The following is a 16,274-nucleotide window of genomic DNA, read 5'->3' as shown; positions in this document are numbered from 1 at the left end:
CTCACCATGCCTGACGACGGAGTGAATGCCGGTCCTCTTCTTAAAATTATCAAACCATCCCCGACTGGCTTTGAATGACTCTTCCGATGCCTCGTCCGTTGATGTTCCCGCCGTCTGCTGCACCAAATCCCCGTAAATGTCTCGTGCCTTCTCACAGATGATGCTCTCGGTCACGGTATCTCCTGAGAGCTGCTTCTCCGTCAACCACACAAACAACAACTTCTCCATCTCTTCATGGACAGAGGTCCGGAGCTTTGAAATAATCTTAACGCCCTTGGCTGGCGTTATAGCCTTTATCGACTCCTTCTGCTTCAAAATCGTACATATCGTAGAAGTACTACGATCGTACTGCCTCGCCAAGTCGACAACACGCACACCTCGCTCATGTTTTTCGACGATTACGTGTTTTATATCCAAGCTCGCTCGCTCGTAACTCAGATCTCGGCTCGCATCACAAAGCAAAAAACCGACCGAGCGATGGCTCGTATCTCGGAAAACTCGTAAGTTGGTGCACTCGTAAGTCAAGGTTTCACTGTGTATATATATATATATATATATATATATAGATATATATATATATTAGTAGCTGTAATTTGGTTCTCCAACCTATGAGCGATGTCATGACGTCATCGCCATGCATGTCCGCATTGCCTGCAAAGCTCCGGAGGAGCCATCTATCAGTGTGTCATTATGGATCTTAAATTCAGATACTGTCAAGGGTATGCCAAACACAGTTACCGACCTGGTTTCGCCCTTGTTGGGACTTCATCAGGGCAACGCAGGTGAGCCTTCCATACATACACTTGTACCTCTGAAAACCTTTCGGTTTTTATATCAGTCATTATGCGACTTCATACCATCAATGACAAAAGTCCCCATCAATGGGGACTTCATACCATCATACCATCAATTTTTTTTTTTTTTTAATACCATCAATGGGGAACAATGGGGAATCCAAAGGTGTCCCATACATCTACTGCTGCACCTTACTGGGAGCGATAAGCACCGCCTGCCACACGGTAACATTATCTCTGGTATCCACTCATTATATGGAGTCGACCTGGATGCGTTTGGGAGTTACTAATTAGTATCTGTAATTTGGTTCTCCATGTGGCAGGCGGTGCTTATCGCTGTATATATATATGCCGTAACGTTGCCACAAAATGAGGAAATTGCTCCCCAAATTACCTACGATAAATGTTTGTCTTTTATTTTGAAAATGAATCAGAAAATTAAACCGGTAATTTAGCAGTACTTTGGCTTAGAATTTGTCTCGATCGCACATGCACAGAGAGGAGTGAGATCATTTTTTTTACTCTGTCTGCCTGCCTGGCGGTTAAACAATATTGAAAATCACTTTTTAAGGATGTCATAAAGGACACAAACAACAGGCATGAAGAACTAATGTAACATGTTAGATAAGGTGGTGTACTAGCCACTGCGTCAATGGTGGTACATTTCTAAAATAAATACATTTTTATACGACATTTGCAATCTTTCTTTTATTTCAACTGAATTATGTTCTTGAACATTGTGCAGGGTAAGCGTAAGGTGGTCTATGAACTCTCTACTTTTCATTTTGCCATTGCTGTGGAATCTGTCAAAGCCTTTTGGGCCTGAAAGACCCAGTTTGACAATTTATCTTGCTCATGGAGATGACTTGCAAACAGACAGAAAAAGACAGAAAAAAGTCAGTGCCACAAAGACTCTTCAGGAAAGACAATTTCGAATTGTTTCTCACTGGTATGCTTGTAAAGGAAGAGGTGAACTTGTGAGCACATGTCCCTGAAATAGGAGAGAGAAATGCATTTCAGATGTTTTGGGTCATACCTTTGCTGGCATGCTTTAAAAATGTGATGCAGTGTCAGAGGGATTACTTAAAATCAGTTTTGCAAAGTAAAAGGTGAACCCGTTGTATCTAATCTCTCTCCATCAACACCCACAGGACTTCCGCGAGAAGAACGGTGACCACATGCGGCCTGACATCGTAGTAGTTCTTCGAAGCAGTCGCAGCTCGTTCATGCGAAGCTTGGTCAGCATAGATCCTGTTGCGCTTTTTCGCTGGGCTGTCTTGCGTGCTGTCTTTCGCGCCTCATTTGCTTTCCGCAGTGCTGCCACTCAAGCCAAGCACAAAGCAGGTGAGTGTGGCTGACGTTTGCACTCCACCAGGAACGCTACATATCTTGTGTCAAGTTGCACTCCACACAAAGACGTTGGCAGCATTTGCCTCAGGTCTCGTGCCATGTGCTTTTGGGTTATGGTGGTGCTGTTTGGCTTTTGCTGGGACTTGCTTCAGCATTTTATTAACACTTAACGACCTTCTTGGGCACCTTGCAGCAGTCCATCCACAGGGTATGTTGCCTGTACCCTGGCTTTTTACAGGTCTGTCTGATGTCTTTTCTCCCCTCCCCTCCCCTTCCGCCCCCCTTTTTTTTTGTTCTCCTGCTGAAATCCCCTCCATGCTTGCCTCCGCCTCACCCTTCTGTTATAAATATATATAATTTAAGGGGAAACCTGCGTGCTTGTTTTCTGCCATTGCAGCTTTCTTGTACCCAAACTCCCAGTCATGATTGTCTGGCCCGTGTTAAGACTTTAATTACAAAGATGGTGCATCTTGCTTGTGGAGTCTTGTTACCGTTGTTACTTTGTAATGCTAGTGACAGTACAGAACTCCGTATGCACATTGTTGTTTGGTAAGGCACGCCCTTCAAAGCAAATGAGCCTCGTCAAACCCATTGGTCTTCTTGACAGGATTATTAATTAAATAAATGCACAAATATCAATAATGCATACTTGTCCAAAACAAGTATGCATTATTATGATATTTTTGATATACAGTCACGTGAAAAAGTAAGTACACCCCATGTAAAGTTTTGACTTTTTCAACATATTTCAACATACAGCTATTTGATCTTCATTTCAACAATATTGATAGATAAAGGTGATATAATATAACAAATATCATGAAACATTTACATTTTGTAGTCCATCATATAATTTAAATAAACATGAATGCAAATTTCGCATGTGGAAAAAGTAAGTACACCCCGACATTTATCACTACTTCAAATACCTAAAATTAGAATCGGGTGCACCAGCTCATGTGCAAATGATTAGAACATCGTTAGAGAGGATCTTCGAGGAACCTGTCTTATTTCAACCTCAGACATTAAGTTTGGTTTGCTCTTTGTTGTTGAAGTGTGTGGCGTCACCATGCCTAGATCAAAAGAGCTCTCTGAGGCCTTCAGAAAGAAGGTTATAGATGCCTACGAGTCTGGGAAGGGATTTAGAAAGATCTCCAAACAATTTGAAATCAATCATTCGACTGTCCGGAAGATCATCGACAAGTGGAGAAGATTCCAAACAACTGCCAACTTGTTCAGGCCAGGCCGCCCCAGCAATTTCAGCCCGAGAGCAGAGCGCAAGATGCTGAAAGAAGTCTCTAAGAACCCCAGAATGTCCTCACGGGACCTACAGGTAGCTCTTGCCACTGTTGATGTTAAAGTGCACGAGTCTACCATTAGAAAGAGGCTGCACAAATTTGATCTACATGGGAGGTGTGCCAGGAGGAAACCTTTGCTGTCCAGAAAGAACATCAGGGCAAGACTAAAGTTTGCCAATGAACACCTCGGCAAAGACCAGCACTTCTGGAGCAATGTGCTCTGGACAGATGAGTCAAAGGTAGAGCTATTTGGCCACAGTACCAGAAGACATGTTTGGCAAAAACCAAAGACAGCATTTGACCACAAGAACCTGATACCAACTGTAAAGCATGGTGGTGGAAATATTATGGTTTGGGGCAGCTTTGCTGCATCAGGGCCTGGGCAGCTCACCATCATAGAATCCACTCTGAATTCTTCATTGTACCAGAGGGTGCTTGAGGATAATGTGAGGCCATCTGTCGGAAAGTTAAAGCTCAACCGAAGGTGAACCTTGTGACATGACAATGACCCTAAACATACCAGTAAATCCACTAAGGAATGGCTGAAAAGAAAGAAATGGAGGGTTCTGGAATGGCCAAGTCAAAGCCCGGATCTAAATCCCATCGAGACGTTGTGGGTGGATTTGAAACGAGCTGTGCATGCAAGAAACCCCTCAAACATCGCACAGCTGAAATAATTCGGCATGGAGGAGTGGGCAAAAATTTCTCCCAGTCGATGTCAGAGACTGGTAGACAGTTATAAGAAACGCCTACTTGCGGTTGTTTCTGCCAAAGGGGGCAATACCACCTATTAGAGCCAAGGGTGTACTTACTTTTTCCACATGCGAAATTTGCATTTATGTTTATTTAAATTATAAAATGGACTACAAAATGTAAATGTTTCATGATATTTGTTATATTATATCATCTTTATCTATCAATATTGTTGAAATGAAGATCAAATAGCTGTATGTTGAAATATGTTGAAAAAGTCAAAACTTTACATGGGGTGTACTTACTTTTTCACGTGACTGTATTTTTGCCATCTGGGCATAGTGAAGCTGGAGGATTCTGCCAAGTGTTGTGAAGTCTTGATCAATTAATGACTGTCCTGTCATGTTCTCGAGTTTGATTTACCAAGTAGCGGTCGGCTTGCATCTCAATGTAGTACTTGTAGATTCCCGAAATTATCTTCTGAATTTTACCTGGAAATTTATTTGGCTTTGATTATTTATTTTTTTCCCCCCATATGAAACATTATTAATTTGTTTTTCATATCGGGTGGGTTGTTCGGATCGACTCAGTTCAATTCACTTCCGCCCTTCTGGTTGGAAAGATGGTTCTTAATCATATTATTTGAGAAAGCCTGGTGTGTCGGCACTTCAAATCTGCATGAGCCTTTGTTCTCTGCTATCGTGATTGTACATGTACGGTAGTTGGTGCTGGTTTATTTCCAGTTAGCTATTGACTGTTCACTGTTCTAATCACTTCATCTTCTATGTCCCTTCCTCTCAACTCTTCCTCCCTCTTTCTCTCCCTTCCTCAATATATTCTTTCTTATTTCTGTTATTCTTCTTTCTTATGCACACCCTCTTTCTCCTTTTGTTCAATCCCTCTTGTCTCCCTCACCCCATTTCCCCAAACAACTTTTACCCTCCCGTTTATTCTGTTTCTCAAATGTTCTCCTTTTGCCTGTTTCTTTGTGTCTTTTCTCTATTGGCCTTGTCCCTACTGTTCTTTGTTTCTCTGGCCCTGTCCCTTGGGTGGTTGCGGGCACAGGCCTCATCAGCGAGGCCAATCATGGCCACGTGACTAGCTATAGCTTTCTCCGACACCCTGTACACCAACGAAGCTTAGAGATTCTGCAAAGGTGCAAAGAGGACTCTGACAGTAAGGCACTTTCCTCCCTCTAGGATGCTTACTCTTACTGTGGCCTGCGCCTCAATGTTTGCCTTGCCCTCATCCTGGCTTGTAACTTTGCTGTGCGCGAGCCACGCTCTGAAACCGCTTTGGCTGACTTTACCTGCGCTTTACGGCCGCAGCCCTTTCCACGTCCACCGTCTTTTCCAGCTCATACCACCACCACCATCTTGATGCGTGTCATTCATGTTTTCATTGAATTTCATACCTGATTTCTCATTCAACAATGAAACTGCAAGTTCTCACCAACTGTGGGCTCGATCACAAAAGCTGGAAAAGAAAATAAACTCCTTAACCACATTACTAATGTTCAATGTCCTGGCTGTCTAAAACATTGCACTCAAGTCTTGGAGCATGCCATCATCATGCCATTTCAATGTCTGGTACAACATTTGGTTACATTAGTACTGTATCAGGTACTATATCTGTGTTTTGTGTCGTATAAACACAGGTTTCATGCCTCGTGTTATTTAATTGATCGGTACAATCGACATGCTTGTGTTTAATGTTGTTGCACTTGGCTTAATTTCAACCACTTATTATTTATCTCTTGTTACTAATGTCCTAAACATGTATCTTTTTAAAAACTTTTAACTTATGCCTCAAAGGAAACAATATGCAATTAAAAAATCAACTATAATGGCACTCGGCAGAGCGCTTATATACATAAATACATGTATATATGTGTATACATATATATATACATACATACACACGCACGCACACACTCACACACATATAGTTTTGGCCCTATACCTGAATGGTGAAGAATCACTTAAAATTAAAATAAAAAAATTCTCTTTCTGGATATTCACCAAAATTGAAACTATTCTTCCTTGTCACACACCCAACCTGTCCACCAAATTGCATCCAAATCAGTCCATAACGTTTGGAGATATTGTGCTGACAGACAGACAAACAAGATGATGTCATGTAGAGCATGACACTTGCAATATCTACCCCTCCCCAAAATAAAATTTTCATGGATACATCAAATTGTCTATTTCATCAAGATTAAAATTGAGGATTTTAATCAAAGCTCGAGTCAATCAGATTAAAAGTGATGATATTACAGATGAAAATTCACGATTTTAGAAGTTTGGCCTTGACCTGACCTTTTGACCTTAAAAATAGTTGGTTTCCCAATTCAGTGATGCACTATGCAATTCTTGTTTAATTTTCAAGTCGATCGGATGAATGATCGTTTTAAGGCCATTTTCCCCGCTAGAGCAGGGGTTAGCCTTGCGGGCCCCATGACAATCATGGTTCCCTGTTTGAGGCAATGTTTTTATGGCCGGATGCCCTTCCTGACGCCAACCCTTGGTCACGCTCTCACAATGCGCAGGGATACGGTCTACCTATTCTAAATCGGGGTACACACCGTGATCATTCATCCCAGCAAGCTGTTACTCAATTTGCCGACCTCGGAAGGATGACAGGCTGAGTCAACCCCCCTTGCGTTAATTCAGCGATCGACCGGGATTCGAACCCAGGATCCTAGGATCCCATTCCGGCACCCTAACTGCTAAGCCAACACCAGGCTTTCAAGTCGATCGGATGAAAAATGATAATTTTAGAAAGTTTACCTCAAGATGACCTTTGACCTCAAAAGCAATAGGCTTCTTCCTTATGGCCAACTCTGCCATCTGGTGAAGATCCGTTTAAAATTGTTGCAGCAAGTAGCAAACGGGAGTGAAAACACAACCTCTGTCCATCTTCGGTGGTGGAGGAAATTACTCAGTAATTCTGATAATTGTGATATTTTCATAAAGCAATTATATTTTAAAATGCTGTCAAATACAGTTAAACAATAGAATACAGTAAAATACAGTACAATATTGTAAAAATACAGTACAGCACTGCTTCGACCGTGAACATCAATATGCACTGCTCAAAAATCATGGGTTAATCTCCATACCATCTGCTCTTGGCACAACTTTGATCGTGTACATCTCGGTGCTTTGTGAGTTGGTTTAACGCAAGACAAGTTTAACTACTAGTCATATGATATGATATGCAAATTGTATTGTTGAGAAAAAAGGGAAAAAATGTTGTAAATTCTCAGCAAGCGTCATGGCATCTGAGAGTAAAACGTTGAATTGGATCGACAGTGTAACATCACAACAAAGGCGTGTTGATACCCGTGATGAAAGGATAACACGAGACTCGGTGTTCATCTTCAGGCATATACCTCATTTTGTTTGAGAAATTAATTCGATGTTTCTTTCCACTTAACATGCAAGTTAATTTTTGTATATGTTGCTTGTTTTATTTTCTTTTTCTGCTTTTTTGTGTCTTTGAAGCATGGCTTCAGTAACACACAACCTTCTGCATGGATGGCATGCCTATTCCCTTCACCTCCACAATGAGTCCTTTTGTCTTTCGAGATGCTTTGGCTGTTTGAGTTACATTTGCGGAATTTGTATTGCATTCGTATACTGGCATGCTTAGTTGTCACAGCTTGCCGTCTGTGTGAGTGAAATGCTTATACCTGTGTACCCGGCTTGCGTTAATATTTTGCACATGTATCACAGGCACGCAACCAAAAGGTCAAATTTCAGGACCAAATGTCAAGCAACGACGCAGCTCTGGAAGGACTCAACAGTAAGCATGGGATTTTAATTAGGCAGGTTGGGTAGGTGGGTTTGGAGGGAAGTTGCTGTTAAAGTTAAAACTTTTTTTGTATCATTACTTTGTTTGTAACGTGTGACTGCTTGTCTGCAACGTTACTGGGACGTCGTCCATCAGCTACTGCCAGCAGATGGGACACCCAGTTTTAACGTCCATCCGAGAGCACGTGCCTTCGTGGCACGTTGTGGTGCTTTGCGCATACGTGCGAAAGATAATAGTTGATAGCTTGGCTGAGATTCAAATCCAGGCTAGATGGTTCTGAGACGTGTCCGAATACCTCAAGGCTATCCTGCCAGCCAGTCAAATTCGATATAATCGATAAACCCCCTTTATTATTTGAATTTGTCCTTTCTGCCTGATTACCAAGCAGCACAGGATTTGCATAAAAATGCTTATTGGTCAACGGCATAAATGAGGTCAGTGAGATAAATTGTGTAAATCTCGTTTTTGATGGGTTTGCATTGGGTTGAATGATCTTGCTCTGAGAATGGGCAGTCCCTATCATGTAAGAGTTGTCCTCATTATTCCTCACATATATTCTATTGAACAGGCTTGATATGCATGTCACGGATGATGTACAGTATTACCGGGAATACAGTGGGGTTTTTGAGTAGGAAGGAGTACCGTGAATATATATATTTTTTCTCCACCAATTACAAGAGTGCTATTTTTATGGATCTCGCCAAAGTATTTGACACCATGGGCGGAGGGGTTGTGGCAGCTTGCCATAACCATGAGTCCTGAATGAATTCCACAAGTGCATGGTCTGAAGAGCCAGTTGAGATCGGCAATGGTGTTTAGTTAAGCAAGACTTTATGTTTGTGCCACCACCCTTCTCACCATTTCTAACTGCCATGTTTAAGGAACCCCCTTGCCCCCCTCCCAAAGCATCTACCTCCATCTCCCAACTCTGTCCCATCTTTGCTCTCTCTCCCCTTCCCTTATCCAACCCCCAAGTCCTCACCATCCCCTGCCAACCCTAAGGCATCAATCACCTCCCCACTTCAGGCCTTCAAACCCCTCCCCACCACAACTCAACCCCAACAACCACTCCAAAGCCTCACCCTTCTCCTTCCAAATATGATGCCTATCGGCTCAAACGCCTTTCATCTGTTGATTTATTCATTTTACACTGAAGGGAAAACTTGTAGGGAGGGCATGGTGATTGTGAATATGACAGCTTCGAAGATGTCTACAAATTCACTTTGCAGTAAGCACCAAAATGGCAGCCATCGTATAGAAATTGTGGGCGGAGTCAGGCAAACTGTCCAGCCAATGGGTGGAACCCGGGCAGATGCACGGTTTATTTTATAGTATAGATGAAGCATTTTAGGCTTCATAAAATGTCTATGTTGTTGAGGAAGGATGAAAGTGACTGGTTGAGAAGAGTGATGGAAATTAATGTAGAAGGAAGCAGAGGACAGGGAAGACCGAGAAAGACTTGGCTAAAGATGGTGGAAGAAGAAATGCGGGCAAGGGGATTAACAAGGAGAGATGCAGAAAATAGGGCAAAATGGAGAAGATTGTCATGGGGACCGCAAGGCTAACCCCCGCTTTAGCAGGGGAAATGGCCTTAAAATACATGTTGTTGTTGTTGTTGTTGTTGTTTTATAGATGAAGCATTTTGAGACCGTCATCGATATTTAATATGCGCATTGCGGGTGGCAGGAAACGGAAGCTGTGAAGTACAGTATTTCACAAACTTGATTTGTATAATCTCCCACAATCCCATAGCTGACTTTTCCATAATTTTTACTTTTCCATAATTCTCCCATAATCCATGTTCTCTTTGTCTTTGACCATATTTTTTTTTTTTTTTTTTTTTGTTTTTTTTGTATACAAGATCGAGGCTCGTGAAAGAGCGAAAATCAAAGACAGAGAGAACATGGTCTCAAATCTGCACTCTGGAGCATGTTGATTGGTCAATTATAAAAAGTGTATCGAAGTTGAGTGTTTTATCATGCTTATAGTGACTTGCTCTTTTATTTTTCAGCAATTTCTCCAGCGTGGATTTGTGCCAGGAGGTGATGCAGAGAACAAAGTAAGCACAACTTTGATGTGGGCACAGATTGCGAATGCTCACACACCATGCTCGTTTTTGAAAAAAAACTTAGCATTTCAGCTCGGACCATCCCCAAATTCCAAATTACTTCCACTTGATTATCCACATGGAAGGCAACAACGAACCACCCATTGTATTCTGTGTCAAGTCACTGCTTTGGCAGCACCTACCCAACCCCACACTTGCATTTAGGATTGACATCGGCTGAAATCTCGTTCATTTTAAAAGATGAAACCAGCCATTTTTGGTTATATTCAACATTCAAAAAGCAGCAGTCATGAAAAACTGCAAAAAAAAACTCTGACGATACTTAAATGTCTTGGTGGACTGCAAATGCAACGCATGTGTTTGCCTGCGTGCGTCTGCTGTTGCGTATGACCGGGCCTGCGCGCAAGTTTGGTGGAGGTTTGCATTTGTGTCTACTAGTCGGTGTGCCACTGCATAACCGTGTTTGTGCATCTGGTGTGCACCAGCGTGAGGTGGAGTTGTGAATCTGTGTTAGGTGTGGTGTCTGTGCAAGGTGTGGCTGTGTGTCTGCCACTGCCCCTATAAACTCGCTCCCCTTGTCAGTGGGGTCAGCACCCTCGTCGGGGTGGTCCCACCCTCCCGTATGTGCTGTTGTCACCCCCTCCTGCCTCTGTTTGTCTGCACGTACCCTTGCATATGCATTTGCAGCTCCACCTTCACTTAAGCATGTGTCTGCAGCTATGCTTACGTGTGCGTCTGCTCCTGCGCGTATGTATGTGCCTGCATTGTTTAATTGCAAAATCGAAGATTTTTCAAGTTTTTTGGTCGGTTGAGTTTGTTATTCTGTTTGTCTGTTTGTCACTCGCCTAAAGGTCACGATTCTAAACCAATCATCATAAAACTTCACCAAGTTGTGGAGGTTGTCACATTTGAGAAGCCTATTTATTTTGAGGTCAATGGTCATCGAGGTTAAATTTTTTAAATTGCCATTTTACATTAGATTGACTTGAAAATTAAATAGCAATTCCACAGTGCCTCAATGAATTGGGAACCCAACTATTTTAAGGTCAAAAGGTCAAACTTCTGATATCAATTTTCATCTGAAAAACAATCAATTTTCATCCGATTGACCCAAGCTTTGATTTAGATTGTCAATTTTAATCTTGATGAAATGGACAATTTGATGTATCTGTGACAACCTTTTTTGGGGGAGGGGTGGATTTTGCAAGTATTGTCGTGCTCTGCATGATGTCTAGTCTTCTTGTTTGTTTGTTTTCCTGCACACATATGTGTGCATCTGCGTTTATGCCTGTGTTTGCTTGTGTCTGCCTATACATATGCGTTTGTGACTGCTTGCGCTTATGTATGCATACATGGACGTATGTTTTTGCATCTGTACATACTTGTGTCTGCGCGTATACCTGTGTATCTGTCTGCATCTCCACGTACATCTGTATATGTCTGTTTGTCCTGTGATCATTCTTGCCTTGATGGATATTTGTGTATTTTATTTTATTTTTAATTTTTTTACAAGGTCATGCAGCATATTTATTGTTGCATGAGTTCCATCAATACTATTGTGTGGTGCTTGCATGCTGATACTTTTCTGTGGTGGTGGCACATTTTTAGGGGTATGCTTTTCTTTCTTTTTTACTCCAAATGGTTCTGCTGCCCACTTGTCTTTCTCTGGTTGCTCCTTTGCTGCTTGCTTCTTTGGTATTTTGCTTCTTTGCTCTCCAGTGAATCTTGTGATGGGAAGATGGAGATAAGGCCTCAAAGTGGTGTCCAGGGCCCAGCGTGGCGTGCTGGCCTCGATGACACAGCTGTGTTTGCCTTCCCTGCTCATAGCAGGCTTATGGACAGGGTCTCTGGAATTTTGATGTAAGTCTGCTGGCTACTTCCCATCTCCATTCCTCCCTTTCCCAAAGGTTTCTGGGCTTTCAATGTGGCTTTAGATGTATGAATTCCACATGGAGAATATCTGGAATTCTTGCATTTTTATGACTTTGCCACTGCATTTATAACCGAGCTGGTCTTGTGTGTGGTAAAATAAAGGTTTAAACCCTTGTACCTCTTTTGCATACATAGAAAGAGAAGTACAGTAATTTGTTATTTCTGGCATTATAAATGGAGATGATGAGCACACTCATTTTGACGTCTATCAGTCTACTCATCCATTATCCCATCAGAGTTCAAGGCTTCTTGGCTAATAGAGAATGTTTTTTCCTATCCCCAGGCAATGTTGGTTTCAACTTCCCTCTGTAAAACTATTAAAACAAAATGACGTTGGGCCTGCTCATCATCATGTCTTACTCACTATTCAAAATAATGCAACAGATGCATGATCACATCTTAAAATTTATAATCAGTTTGTATTTTCAATCTATAATTGGTATCCCAGAGTAAAGAAGTTGATTTTCATTCCAATTGTTCCAGATAACCTCTGCAATTGCTGGACATTCTTCAGCCGTGGAATAATTATAACTAGAACTGCCACTTTAAAACTGCTGGCAGTGATGACCGGTTTACTCGCACCCACCTTTGATGCAACCCCACTGTTGATACAACCCCACTTTTGATACAACCCCACTTGTGATACAACCCCACTTTCATTGGACATGCTTTGACACAACCCCCTTGGATACAACCCCGACACACACACACACACACACATATCCAACCCCCCTCCTCCACACGCACACCCCAACCTCCCCCCTCCCCCCCCCCCACATACACACATATCCCCCCCCAACCCACACACACACACACACACACACACACACACAGACATCCACACACACGCACATCCACACACACACACACAAACACACACACATCCCCCCACCCCATCCATTTAAAAAAATATTTTCGTTTAATTAACGATATCTGCCACCCGTGGAAGAACGTCCTGCCGTGGCATGACGTCATCCGTGGCCCGTGCCGTATGTCGGCGGAAGAACGAAGTATCCCGTCGATCGAACTTGGTCAAATTTTTCATGATTGTCACCAAATTTGTTGTGGTATTTTGTTAACTCATCCGAGGCAATACGACAATCGAAATCCGATTTGAAATCGGAGCCAAATTGACGCCGTAAGATCTGCCTGCACGTGTGGATATTTTACCTGTGGAAGATTCACTTTGGAAATGCGCTCCATTTAAAATGTTAGATTTTGGATAACTTCTTCATTTTAAATCGGATTTCCACAAAATAAAGGTCACCATTGCTTGCAGATACCTCTCTTTCTCCTTAAAATTGAAGACAGGATAAACTTCAGAGCGAGAAATAAGCCGAGGCGGCGGAGAGTTTTACAATGTTATTTTCCAATGTAAATGACAATATCGTGTAGTTTTACGAAAATTCATCAGAATTTGCCCAGATTTGTTGCATTCGAATGTTAACACCCTCTATCGACTGTCAAATCCGAAGACAATTTAATTTCGAGCTACCCTTAGCTCGTGAGGTGGTTATGTCACATGGCCTGGTCAAAAAAACGTGTTGTGGTTCTTCTTCTTCAGGCAATAACAACTTCTAGTTTCCAGACCGTACATCCAATCATCTTGAGATTTTGCACACTTGTTACTCTTCATGACTTCTACTAGAGTATGAAGTTTCACGTCGATCAATAAAGCGATTCAAGAGATATCCATTTAAAAAAGAAAATTCGTTTAATTAACGATATCTGCCAAACCACGTGACCTATCGCAAATTCTAAAATGACATTTTAGTAGACTGACATGCTGAACAGATCTGTGAAGTTTCTCGTCGATTGGATCAAAAATGAGGGAGGAGCTACGTTTTAAAGGTTCATGCTTTAAACCGTCATAACTCTGAAACCATGTGTCGGATGACGTCGCCCTCGCTGACTTTTTTGTTCGTCATGGGCATGCGATTCTGCTTGCAAAGTTTGGCCTCGATCTGTTCAGCCGTTGCAGAGAAAAAGGGTTTTTCGTGTGTTCACGAAAAACAATATGGCGGCTGAACCACGTGACCTACGACGTCATATTTACCATTAAAATATTCTACAGACCGAGTCCCTCCTATGGTGCAAATTTTATCTCAATCGGCCCTATTATTGCAGAGAAAATGTTTTTTAAAGGAAATTAAAACTTAAAATGGCAATAGCACTCACTGTGAGACGTGGCCTGGCAGGACAAAATGGTGTGTTTCTTCTTCTTTCAACAATAAAGACTTATAGCTTAGCGACCGTACATCCAATCATCTTGAAATTTTGCACACTTGTTACTCTTCATGACTTCTACTAGAGTATGAAGTTTCACGTCGATCAATAAAGCGATTCAAGAGATATCCATTAAAAAAAATTTTTTTTCGTTTAATTAACGATATCTGCCAGACCACGTGACCTATCGCAAATTCTAAAATGACATTTTAGTAGACTGACATGCTGAACAGATCTGTGAATTTTCTCCTCGATTGGATCAAAAATGAGGGAGGAGCTAGGTTTTAAAGGTTCATGCTTAAAAACGTCATAACTCTGAAACCATGTGTCGGATGATGTGCTCGCTGACTTTTTTGTTCGTCATGAGTATGCGATGCCGCTTGCAAAGTTTGGCCTCGATCTGTTCAGCCGTTGCAGAGAAAAAGCGGTTTTCGTGTTTTCACGAAAAACAATATGGCTGCCGAACCACGTGACCTACGACGTCATATTTACCATTAAAATATTCTACAGACCGAGTCCCTCCTATGGAGAAAATTTTATCTCAATCGGCCCTATTATTGCAGAGAAAATGTTTTTTAAAGGAAATTAAAACTGAAAATGGCAATCGCACTGATGTTGGATGATGTCGTGGCCTGGGAGGACAAAATGGTGTGTTTCTTCTTCTTTCAACAATAAAGACTTTAGCTTCGCGACCGTACATCCAATCATCTTGAAATTTTGCACACTTGTTCCACCCGATGAGAGCTACATTGCATTAAAAATTCAAGTCGATCCATGCAGCGGTTCAAGAGTTACAAGCTTTTTAAAATTTAACTTCCATTATTTATTGCGGCCAAACCATGTGACTTATCAAAACGTCTCAAGTAACGATGAAACATCCCCCCATGTGGAACATTTGTGTAAAGTTTCCACTCGATATCTCCACAAATTATGGAGGTGATTCCATTTCTAGTTTGAAATTTGAAAACGTCATAACTCTGAAACCACGTGTCGGATGACGTCGTGCTCACTGACCTTTTTATTCGTCATGGGTATGCGAATACGCATGCCAAGTTTAGGCTCCATCTGTTCAGCCGTTGCGGAGAAAAAGGGTTTTTTGTGTTTTTTTTTTTGTTTTTTTGTATACAAGATCGAGGCTCGTGAAAGAGCGAACATTAATCACACAGAAAGACAAACCGACACATAAAACATATAACATCGGGAGCGGTAGACAAGATGGGGAGAGAGGGGGAAGGACACAAACACAACATTTGAGAGCAGGGACCGAGAGACATGGAGAGATCTGAGAGAGGGCGAGGGCTTTGGGGGGGGGGGGGCATGGGAAGGGGGCGGTGGGAGAGGTATAAAACATATGGACACTGCCAGGACTTCCAGGAAAGAAGTTGGAATTTCAAACAAGGTGGATCTGGGGTGAATTAGCGGGGGTAGAAAAGATCAAGGTTTTGGATGGGGGAAGATAAGAGATGGTGGTGAACAGCTGTTTTAAAGACCTGGAGGGAGGAGTGGGATTGAAGGGAGTGAGGGAGTTTGTTCCAGAGGCGGGAGAAAAGAGGAATGAAAGAGTGAAGGTGAGCAGAGAGCCGAGATTTCGGCAGTTTAACCATCAGAGGGTTGCTGGCAGATCTTGTGCGACCTGTAGGAATATTTGGGGGACAGAGCACAGAGAGAGCTGGGGGTGCAAGGCCGGAGAGGAGTCGGTAGAAGACAGAAAGACCACCTACCTGCCTGCGGTGAGTGAGTGAAAGGCCCTCAGAGATAGCTTCATCGCGGGAGATTCCAATAATTCTGAAAGCTTTGGTTTCAACAGCGTGAAGCCGAGCTAGGTGTGAGGCAGGAGCACCGGCCCATAGGGGAGAACAGTATTCCATTGAGCTGCGGATGAAAGCCTTGTATGTGGTGAGGAGCTCAGGTGTGCCGAGGAAGGACTTCGCACGACGGAGGATGCCCAGTCGGCGACTGGCTTTGGAGGCCAGCTTGGAAATGTGGTTTTCCCAAGAAAGATCATGGCAGATAGTGAGACCCAAAATCTTGAGCGACAGAACTTCTTGGAGAGGATTGTTGAGAAAGTAGATGGGAGGGTTGTCCAGTCGATCT

General features: G+C 42.4%; 1 protein-coding gene across 8 annotated transcripts in view; it reads left to right on the top strand.

Moving 5' to 3' along the window:
* LOC137421000 (unconventional myosin-IXa) overlaps positions 1-16,274 on the top strand; it is a 285,807-nt gene that overhangs the window by 153,495 nt on the left and 116,038 nt on the right. For 5 of the 8 annotated variants that reach the window (XM_078772058.1, XM_078772061.1, XM_078772063.1 and 2 more), the window contains 5 exons: positions 1,946-2,138; positions 5,201-5,311; positions 7,876-7,945; positions 9,966-10,013; positions 11,742-11,882. In XM_078772058.1, coding sequence (XP_078628184.1) covers positions 1,946-2,138; positions 5,201-5,311; positions 7,876-7,945; positions 9,966-10,013; positions 11,742-11,882 — 563 coding nt within the window. The remainder of the gene's footprint in view (positions 1-1,945; positions 2,139-5,200; positions 5,312-7,875; positions 7,946-9,965; positions 10,014-11,741; positions 11,883-16,274) is intronic. The other 3 variants (XM_078772060.1, XM_078772062.1, XM_078772064.1) reach the window with 3 other exon arrangements.

The sequence above is a fragment of the Myxine glutinosa genome, chromosome 2, assembly GCF_964187855.1.
Source record: "Myxine glutinosa chromosome 2, kmMyxGlut1.1, whole genome shotgun sequence".
Classification (NCBI taxonomy): Eukaryota; Metazoa; Chordata; class Myxini; order Myxiniformes; family Myxinidae; genus Myxine; species Myxine glutinosa.
The sequence above is the reverse complement of the archived record's forward strand: the minus strand, read 5'-3'. Positions and strand labels throughout refer to the sequence as shown.